The 11,211-nt window shown below is 34.8% G+C and overlaps 1 protein-coding gene across 4 annotated transcripts in view; it reads right to left on the bottom strand.

Annotated features, from left to right (window-relative positions):
* Positions 1-246: 246 nt before the first annotated feature.
* Positions 247-11,211, bottom strand: part of LOC127435150 (FYVE, RhoGEF and PH domain-containing protein 6-like) — a 44,606-nt gene continuing 33,641 nt past the window's right edge. For all 4 annotated transcript variants that reach the window (XM_051688370.1, XM_051688368.1, XM_051688371.1 and 1 more), the window contains 2 exons: positions 9,531-9,679; positions 247-3,390 (listed from right to left, as the gene is read on the bottom strand). In XM_051688370.1, coding sequence (XP_051544330.1) covers positions 3,354-3,390; positions 9,531-9,679 — 186 coding nt within the window. In that variant the 3' untranslated portion in view covers positions 247-3,353. The remainder of the gene's footprint in view (positions 3,391-9,530; positions 9,680-11,211) is intronic.

Here is an 11,211-nt window from a genome sequence, read left to right as displayed (position 1 = left end):
AACCCTTGCTAATGCATGTATTAGAATGCTCGAAAATAATAGATGTAATGCATAAGACAAATTAATTAGATGGACATTGTCTAGTGACGGACTAATATATAAACAAGGCTAGTATATCAGCCATTGGCCACCTTGCTCTCTAGTTATCACTATTGGCCACTGAAAAACTTCTTTAACTAGACTGTTAAACAAACACATCCTCAAGTGATTATGAGACCAAGTTCTACCACCCACACTCACACACACTTTGACATTTCATTACATTATTTATTAAAGTTTATTTGCACTTTACATTTATGTTGGCGTACTCCCTTGAAATCCTCAGATATTAACAGATTAATTTAGGAAGTAAAATATTCTGTGATCTACACAATTTCAACTTTGGGAACAACAGTGAACAACCAGTGCCAGAAACATGCATTTATCTTTAAAGTGGAACACTTAAATCATGGTACAAACAAAAGCATAACTTATTTGACATAACGGTGTATGTAATGCTTCCCAAAATCCAAACACTCAAACAAAATGTAAACAAACATCCAACACACAAAAGTGATTCATATGGAATCATATTAAATGTAAAACAAAAACATTTCTTGGATGTGTTGCACTTTTAACAGTGAAACAAGATCAGTGGCTTGCTGTGCTTAGAGGACCTTAGTGAAAACTGCAGCTAATATAATTATCATTTCATTACTGTTGTCAAAGTGTTAGGAGATGTGATCCTGAACAAGATGCATTAGAATTAATGAGTGAAAATATGTGTTGTATCTTTCCCTGATAAGAGCGCTAGTTTTTCTTTCTGTGTTCACAGCCGCTGTGCTATAATGTGTTATAGAAAAAGTTAAAACAGTGCTGAGTCAGTGAGCCAGCCTGGCACTGTCTTTACTATCCATAATTCATGGAGTCCATGAAAAATCTCAAACTATTTTAAATACACCTGCATTATATTACCATTTACAGAATATGTACACTTCCAGTTCTATCCAGTATAAGGTTCAAAACATCAGTCAAAAGGCCTACTTTTTACAAAAGAGTTTTATAAAAAAGTTTAAGATCATTAAAAAGATTGTAAAAGATTTCTTATAAAAGGCAAACTGGAAACACAAGCAGAATGAATTCCTGTATAAATAGTTTGTAAAACCATTCTTACTTAAGCTGTCGCATTCAATGTGGAAATTACATGTGGAAACCATTCGTACGTTAAACGTCAAATACAATGCGTGATTAAAAAAAAAAAAAAAAAAAAATCCTTACACATTCAGTGTTTAAATTGTTCACAATGCAATAATTTAAGCAAAAATGTTTTTACAAATTATTTACACATTGATGGCCTCATGAAATATGAGCAAAACTACTTTGTAAATATTTTGTAAATCCAATCTTAAAGATAATGTCGCATTTAATTAAAAGCGAAAATTTTCATGGGAATGGATTTATGAATAATTTGCACAAATTCGTTTCCTACTTCGTTTAGTAGGAATTTTTATGCCAACGATTTAAGCATTCAATGCGACAATTTGCGCAAGCATTTTTTTTTTTACAAATGAGTTCCATTTGATTAAGGCCTTATAAAATACGAGCAGACCGTTCGTAAAACCATTTCTACATAAAACGTTGTTGCGGATTTTTACGTAGAATGGTTTTATGAACGCTCTGCTCGTGTTTTATTTAAAAAGTTGCATTGAATGCAACTTTTTACGTAATTTTTTTTTTTTTATGAACGCTCTGCTAGTGTTTTCTAAGGCCTTAATCAAATGGAACTAATTTGTAAAAAAAACAACGCTTGCGCAAATTTTATACAAGAATGGTTTTCCGAATGCTTTACGCATTAAATGCGACAATTTATGCAAGCATGTTTTTTGCGAACGATTTACGCATTGAGGGCCTAATGAAACACAAGCAGAACGAATTTGTGTAAACTGCCCATAAAAACTATCTAATGTAAAATGTCGTATTCAATAACATTCAACAGTTTACGTGAAGATGGATTTATGAACAATTTGCACATAAAATCGTTCCGCTTATTTTTCACGAATAAGTCCCTGAATGTGAACATTTAGTAATAATTGTTTTGCAGAAGATTTAAACATTAAATGCAACAGTTTACGCAAGCATGGTTTTCACAAATTATTTACAAACTGAGGGCATAATGAAACACAAGCAGAATGAATCCTTTGTAAAACCAATCTTACGTCACATTCAGTTAAACACGACAATTTACAAAAGAATGGATTTATGAACGCTTTGCACAAGTTAGTTCTGCTCGTGTTTAAAAAATAAAGGCCCTTTATGCGACAATTTAGTAAGAATTATTGTGCGAATTATTTATGCATTGCATGCAAAAATTTACGAAAACATGTATTTTGTCTTACGTACATTAACGCATGCAATTAAATGTAACAATGTACGTGAGAATGGTTTTATGAACGATTTGCACAAATTCTATTTGGTTATTTTTTTCATGAAGAAGGCCCTAAATGTGGCAATTTAGCAAGAACTGTTTTGCACATTACTGAAGTAGTGAACAGGACACTTTATGTAAGAACGGTTTTACAATCGATTTACGCAGAAATTTGTTCTGTTCATGAATGAGGCCCAATTATTTTAAGCCTTCTTTCTCCCTGCTTTCACAGTTGAATCCAAAATCTCCCATGTCAGAGTGCACGGACAGCATCACATGGCCATGCCAAAGGTGCAACCTGCCGTCAAACATTCCTTGTGCATCCTTGCTCATGCGCATTCAGACTTGACTATGAATAACGTATGTGACCAAATTTATCATTTAAACCATCAGGCAATAAATTATGCCTGTAATTAAGTTTAAACTAACTGTAGTCATGTATTATGTCCCAATGACACCATATTGGAGTGTTAAAAAAAAGTGTTCTTATGGTGGAAAAAATACAGGTTATAAATATGATTCGTAGGTAAACTTCAGGATCAGGAGACATTAAAAACTTCAATATTTTGAGCTCACGAAAACCATTCAGTTTCCAAGCGAACAGGTTCTCAAAGCTCTCTGTGCTGGTTTCATGGTAACATTAAGCACCAAAAGGACATGGCACAGAGAGGCAGTGTTTCCTAAAATGACATTAGGAACTATGGATACCTGACATTTTTTAAATTCAGCGGAGGCAGTTTGATAAAAGGACACTCAATGTCGTTTTACCTTCATTAGGTTGCTTATAACAGATTAATGTGAAAACTACATCTACCAGCATCCATTGCTTCACACTGGGATTAATTTGTGCCTTCTTGACTCACTGCCTGTGTCAACAGTGTACAGGCAGAGGAAGACACAGATGAGTCTTTTTAATTTTTTATTCAATATTTAATTCAATCCAGACCAGTCAAAGAATCATAGCCTCTTGAAATGCCTCGATCCATCTGGAAAAGAAGGACAGATTTAGTTAAACTCAGTCAAAGCAACACAAGTACGCATTGCATTCTCATTTTTGCCACAAAGGGGTGCTATAATAATTAGGGCTGGCCGATATAGCAAAACAATTATCACAATATTTTTTATATACCTTATCTATATTTGTGTATTTGATCTGAAATGGCTTAAAGGTTTATATTTTTAAGAGGAACCATCATTTCGACCAAACAGCCACTATTGCGGAATAGATTTAAAACGTTTAACGCAAAAAGTGAAATACTCTAAAAATGTAGTTAAAAATAATCAAGGCATGTTTTCCACACTATTTTTCACTAAATGAACAGTGGAAGAACAGAATGAAAAATGTAATTTAATATGTATTTATTTGCACCAATTAAACAATATATGGTCAGTGTTGGGTAAGTTACAAAAAAAAGGTAAATCACTACAATAACGTTACTAGTTACTTTTCACACAAAAGCTTGTTTTTGTGCTCAAATCAATGCCTATATTTCCTCCTTGTTCATGGACTTGTTAGGGGGTGCCCACCCATCAGCTGTCACAAAATGCAAACAGATATACATATTAACACAATTCATGTTACATATATACTATTATTTTAGCAATATGTGTAACCCATGTAAAGTAATTGTGAGTGGATCTTTTATTTTGGCTTCGCTATACACAATACATAATTTAAATGAAAAAAAACTGACTGACTGTTCACAAGATTCTAGACTGTCATTTAAAGGGTTAAATTCTGGCACACTGAGTCACGTGACACAACAGCATGCCATCGACTTCCTGTAAGTGCTCCTATAGACACAGCAGCAACAAAAGTGCCTCTGGTAAGAAATCTCTTTAGGTTTTTTCACTGAAACCTGTTTGGATGTAAACAGTAGAGTCTCTAGTTACGTTTGATATGCCACTTTAAAAAATCTGTTCATTTTTCACAAGTCAGCAAGCTGATAAACATGATGTCCACATATGTGGAAAGTGGCACTGCATTTATTTTTGAATAACTTTCAACACATCTGTGGGTCATTTAGCTTCATTTTAATATACATTTTGTTATGTTTAATTTTGTAATCACTGTGCAATCCAATTCTATTCATTAACATTAGTTAATGCATTCTTATATATTTACTATGCATTTTCACATTAAGAATAAATGGGTTCATCCAAAAACTGAAAAATGTTGCTTTCAGAGGCTTTATATGGAGTTAGGATGAAAATAAGCTGTATTTCAAACTGTTCTGAGACCAGTGAAGCCAGACAGGACACTGGAGGTTAAGTCATTCACTAAATAGGGAGCATCCTATAGCCAGGGTTGGGAGGGTTACTTTTGAAATGTATTCCACTACAGATTACAGAATACATGCTGTAAAATGTAATTTGTAACATATTCCGTTAGATTACTCAAGGTCAGTAACATATTCTAAATACTTTGGATTACTTCTTCAGCACTGGTAGACATTTTCACTTGTTTTGACTATAAAAAATCTGCCAATACAGTAAGACAAAATACACATTAAAAATACATTCTCTGAAAAACCTAAATATCTTATGCAGTGTTGTTTCTAAAACAAGATTTATCAAATTGATCTTGTTTTAATGATTTTTAGATATTTTTACAGGAAAACAATACAAAAATGATTATCAAAAATATGATTTTTGCCCTAATATCAAAGGTCTTACTAGAAAAAAAGAAATTATGATCCAATGTGAATTTTCTTGATAAAAAATAAGATCGTGCCTGATAACGTGCATGTAAAATGGCTAGAAATAGCATTTTAGTCTTAGCATAAAGCTGACAATTTACACAAGGATTATTTCTATTTCTTCTGCTCCAAACTTACATCAAAAACATCATAAGAAAGTGTTTCACCGCTGTTCAAATGCACTTTGGATCGCATCATATATATGTATAAATGTTTTCCATCTGAAAGGACTAAATATTAAATGAAACAAATTACAATAAAATGTAATCTCTTCAGTAATCAAAATACTTTTTGAATGTAACTGTATTCTAATTACCAATGATTTAAATTGTAACTGAAGTGGAATATAGTTACTTATATTTTGTATTTTAAATACGTCGTTACATGTATTTCGTTACTCCCCAATCCTGCCTATAGCTCTCTATGCAGCTAAGAGCATTCACTCCTAAAATCCAACCAAAAGTTCAGTTTCAGGCTGCAGATGATGTTTGGACCACTCAACATGTTTGGCAGACATGGGACAATGATAATCAGTACATAGATTGAGAATTGTATAATGCCACATTTTATTTGAACATGGTTGACAGTGATTGGATGATGCTGGACATTACTTTGAATAAGAATTATTTACTCAGCTTTACAGAAAATCAGCTGTCATTTCTGTAATGTCTCAAAAACATGAATAACTAGCTTAGTGTTATTTAAAATGTCACAACATTGTCTCACTGTGGACATACATTTTTAGGAAAACTATTTGCTCTAGAAAAAAAAAGAAAACAAATATATATATATATATACAGTTGTGCTCAAAAGTTTACACACCCTGGCAGAAATTGTGAAAGTTTGGCATTGATTTTGAAAATATGACTGATCATGCAAAAAAACTGTTTTTAATTTAAGGATAGTGATCATATGAAGCCATTTATTATCACATAGTTGTTTGGCTCCTTTTTAAATCATAATGATAACAGAAATCACCCAAATGGCCCTGATCAAAAGTTGACATACCCTTGAATGTTTGGCCTTGTTACAGACACACAAGGTGACACACACAGGTTTAAATGGCAATTAAAGGTTAATTTCCCACACCTGTGGCTTTTTAAATTGCAATTAGTGTCTGTGTATAAATAGTCAATGAGTTGGTTGAGCTCTCACGTGGATGCACTGAGCAGGCTAGATACTGAGCCATGGGGAGCAGAAAAGAACTGTCAAAAGACCTGCGTAACAAGGTAATGGAACTTTATAAAGATGTTAAAGGAAATAAAAAGATATCCAAAGCCTTGAAAATGCCAGTCAGTACTGTTCAATCACTTATTAAGAAGTGGAAAATTCGGGGATCTATTGATACCAAGCCAAGGTCAGGTAGACCAAGAAAGATTTCAGCCACAACTGCCAGAAGAATTGTTCGGGATACAAAGAAAAACCCACAGGTAACCTCAAGAGAAATACACGCTGCTCCGGAAAAAGACGGTGTGGTTGTTTCAAGGAGCACAATATGACGATACTTGAAAAAATATGAGCTGCATGGTCGAGTTGCCAGAAAGAAGCCTTTACTGCGCCAATGCCACAAAAAAGCCTGGTTACAATATGCCCAACAACACCTTGACATGCCTCTTAGCTTCTGGCACACTGTAATTTGGAGTGACGAAACCAAAATAGAGCTTTATGGTCACAACCATAAGTGCTATGTTTGGAGAGGGGTCAACAAGGCCTATAGTGAAAAGAATACCATCCCCACTGTGAAGCATGGTGGTGGCTCACTGATGTTTTGGGGGTGTGTGAGCTCTAAAGGCATGGGGAATCTTGTGAAAATTGATGGCAAGATGAATGCAGCATGTTATCAGAAAATACTGGCAGACAATTTGCATTCTTCTGCACGAAAGCTGCGCATGGGACGCTCTTGGACTTTCCAGCACGACAATGACCCTAAGCATAAGGCCAAGTTGACCCTCCAGTGGATACAGCAGAAAAAGGTGAAGGTTCTGGAGTGGGCATCACAGTCTCCTGACCTTAATATCAGCGAGCCACTCTAGGGAGATCTCAAACGTGCGGTTCATTCAAGATGACCAAAGACTTTGCATGACCTGGAGGCATTTTGCCAAGACGAATGGGCAGCTATACCACCTGCAAGAATTTGGGGCCTCATAGACAACTATTACAAAAGACTGCATGCTGTCATTGATGCTAAAGGGGGCAATACAGTATTAAGAACTAAGGGTATGCAGACTTTTGAACAGGGGTAATTTCATTTTTTTCTTTGTTGCCATGTTTTGTTTTATGATTGTGCCATTCTGTTATAACCTACAGTTGAATATGAATCCCATAAGAAATAAAAGAAATGTGTTTTGCCTGCTCACTCATGTTTTCTTTAAAAATGGTACATATATTACCAATTCTCCAAGGGTATGCAAACTTTTGAGCACAACTGTATATATATATAATAATATGTAATCAGTAATTTGATTACACCCAACACTATACATGGTAATAAACAGCAATATTTACCTAAAACTATTTTTCTAAAATTGTAATAAACAATATCACTATGCCTGTCGCAATTATTAAATAATCGTCTGATCGCTGTTATTTGATCTTATTGTGCACTTTAAATTCCAAACACATTTTACTGTACAAATAAGGGAATGAATGGCACGTTTGAGTGTCTTATTCAATTGAACTCCGACCGTTTCACTAAGCTGCACCGCGGACCGCACTGAGTGCAGCTCCTGAAGAGCGCGTGAAGATTAACTGCTTCTGAACCAGCCTTGAAGCACTGTGATGCATGCGGCGTCTGCGGAGGTTCACGCCAAACTCCCGTGAAGAAATGAACGAGGATTTTAGTGAATGCAAAGCCCTCTGGTTTGACTTTAATTTAACGATCATGTAACAGCAAATGTTATTTGTCGTTGTGGGTTCATACACGCAGTGACACAGAGCCACGCAGTGAGACAGAGAAGCCCTGTGTCACGAGCAAGATGACAGAATGAAGAAACACAGAATCTCAAAGGTCTTTCTTCATGTGAAATAAGGGCTTGATCGTTTAATCAGAGAGCCTTAAAGTAATGTGTGAAAGTGAAGAATTTTGGAAGGAAATATTTACTATTGCATAATTAATAATATAATAGCTATTCAGTTTGGCTACCAACAGCAACAGTGTAAATATAAAATGGACTAAGACTAAAGTTGACCAAAAAGAGAGACAGATATTTTAAGTATTTCGAAATATTTTGTCATTCCTAAGTTTTTAAAGCCTTAGAAATCATGTAAAAGTTAAAATGAATAAATTACTTCTTAAGGTTTATAAAGCACACATACACCTATGACAATTATCATAATCATGAAAGCCCTAAAATGGACAATCTCCATAATCTGCATTATTGTGAGAGCCCTAAAACAGACAAATGATCATCATAATCGCAATCATTTCTTTGACAATTAATCGTCAGCCTGATGTAATAATCGTGACAGCCCTAGATATCACATTTATATTTTTAATATATGAAAATATGACATGCAAAGATGTCTGTAAACATATTTGAGTAATGACGCAAACATATTGGTGAATCATTAATGAATCAATTGAAATAGAATTAACTGATTCATGAAAATGAATTATACTTACCAACTTAAATGCCATTTTTGCTAATTACGTTTTTATCGGATTCGCTGTTAAAACATAGACATGGATTACGAAACTACTCGCTAATGCTGTCTTTAGGAAATGTAAATGCAAAAGAAAAAATGCAAATAAGTAAAATCACTGTGATATTCACTAGGGATGGGCATTTTCGAGTAATTCTGTAGTCGAGTACTCTAACCCACAAAAAAGATTAATCGATTACTCGTACATAACAAGGATGACACGCACGTGAAATTTATATTTTGTTTTATTCACAAACGTTAGCAAGAACGGTTTCAAAGTAAGATAACTGCAACAAACTATGCTTTTCTTTTGGAGGGTAAAATGTAACAATATGCATTAATAAAAATGAAAAAAACAAACAAAACAAACAGTAAAAACATTTTAAACACACCTCAACAACACGTGTATCCACAGCACCCCCAGTTGACAGCTCACGGCAGGCAAATGCGAAAATGTAAATTAATTTGCGATATTTGAGTAGCAATTTTAATATTCGACTAGCTGGTGCAGAGCAATTAATCGATGAGTTTCCTCTTTTAAGTCAACTGTTATATTATGGTGGAGCAACAATATGAAGAGAATCTTGCTTGGAAAGCTGCTTAAAGTTAGGCCCAGCTACACTGTCAACATATTTACTACTAGCTACCTTAATAATAACAACAAATCCAGTTTAATGGACATTTGAAGATCTGAGGTTTGTTACTACCACAGTAGCGCAAGAGAGCACATGACAACAATTCACTTCTGCATTGAGTATATTTCTGTTCTTAATGTGCTTGTGTACCTCTGGGCGGTGGGGATATCCTCAGCTCTGAAGATGTAGTAGAGAGTGTTTTTATGGTAGAGTTTAAACTGTAGTTTTTGAGCTGGCCCCGTCTTCTCCTCTCTGAGGAAAAAGCCCAGCAGCGGCTGGCTCTCTAACGCTGCAACATCCTGACAAAAACACACAAAATCATCATCACGACACATTTCATCACGTCACACACACTTGTTACTCTCATGACTAAAATTAATAAAAGAAATGCTTAAAAGCAGTGTTGTGGAGAAACTCACTAAATAGTAGCGTGTATTAACGCAACAAACGTAACTATATTTAGCACTTTGACAGTAGCTCAGCTATTTCCAAATGTATTAATTTTTTTAAACAAGCTACTTTATTCCAACAAGTAGCTGTGTAGCTCAACAAAATGACTCCCAGAGGTGATCCCAGAATTGTTTGCTCAATGTTCCAGGAGTTTTATTTTATTTGTATTATTGAAATAAATGTTAAATCCTAGTTTAAAAAACCTCTTCCACCATTTACATGGACTAATTGCTAAAAATTGGTGTACTTTTTCAGAACCCCCCCCCCCACCCCCCATAAATAATATTGTATATGTTTACAATCTTGTGATGAATAGAAATTAAAAATAAATGTTGTCTTAACTTTGTAAGCATGTAATTTTGGTTCTGATCATGCTATCTCCCTCCAAAAAGTCTTATTTTATTCGACTAGATGGCAGCAAGTATTAGAAAAAATATTTTTTCCTCCATCACCTTCCATCACAAAATGCCGATCTGAAATGTAGGTGGCATTCAAATGCATTTTAGATGTGCTCGTCCATTAGGGTTTCCAAATTTTTGTCACACGAATACAGGACGCTTGAGCCCCTTTGAACATTTTGTTGATTCAATACAGGGCATTTCGCCATCTGATCGAGGTCCCGCTCAAGCGTCTTCCTGCTAAAATACAGGACAATAGGCTTCCCGTATGGGACATCTTCACTTCCGTCGAAATACGGGACAGTTGGCAACCCTATCGTCCACAGACATTCAGTCTAATTTTCAGTTCATGCACCACCCCCAATGTTTTATCGAATACCTCTGAGTGGACTAGAAGCTTAAACTGTGAGGTATCATTAGGCGTCATTAGAAGGCTGAGATCCTCCCCTCATGATATATAACATTTTATCATAAACAGTTGATAACATATATTTCTGATGATTTGTTTAGCATGGTTTTCCTGCTGGACTGCATACTTTGGGGCTGTGGTGAGTGCATCAGTTTATTTTTCCTCGCCCAGCGATGAAATGCCATGACCAATATAATATGTTTCAGTTACCAAAACCAGCACTAACACACAGAAAGCTGTTTTGACCACAGACAACACTAATTCAACAAATACATTCTGAACCAGCAGTGAGGATGTATATTTTATTTGCATCAAATGTCTTAAAACTGAAAAACATGTAAATCATATTGCAGCATCTCTGCCTTGGATCCCCTTTTAAAAAACGTTCTGATCTTACGAGGATTGTCTTTATAATGTATTTCATAATGCTTCATGTGCCTTTGCATTTAATCTTTTGTGAGTTCTCTTTAAAATACAATATACTGGATATTTTGGATATCAGATTTTAATGAACAACTTTGCATATCTTATGTGATTTTACTTCATCAAATATATTAGTACTATTGCTGTGACT

This window comes from Myxocyprinus asiaticus, chromosome 45 (genome assembly GCF_019703515.2).
Source record: "Myxocyprinus asiaticus isolate MX2 ecotype Aquarium Trade chromosome 45, UBuf_Myxa_2, whole genome shotgun sequence".
In the NCBI taxonomy this organism is placed as follows: domain Eukaryota; kingdom Metazoa; phylum Chordata; class Actinopteri; order Cypriniformes; family Catostomidae; genus Myxocyprinus; species Myxocyprinus asiaticus.
The sequence above is the reverse complement of the archived record's forward strand: the minus strand, read 5'-3'. Positions and strand labels throughout refer to the sequence as shown.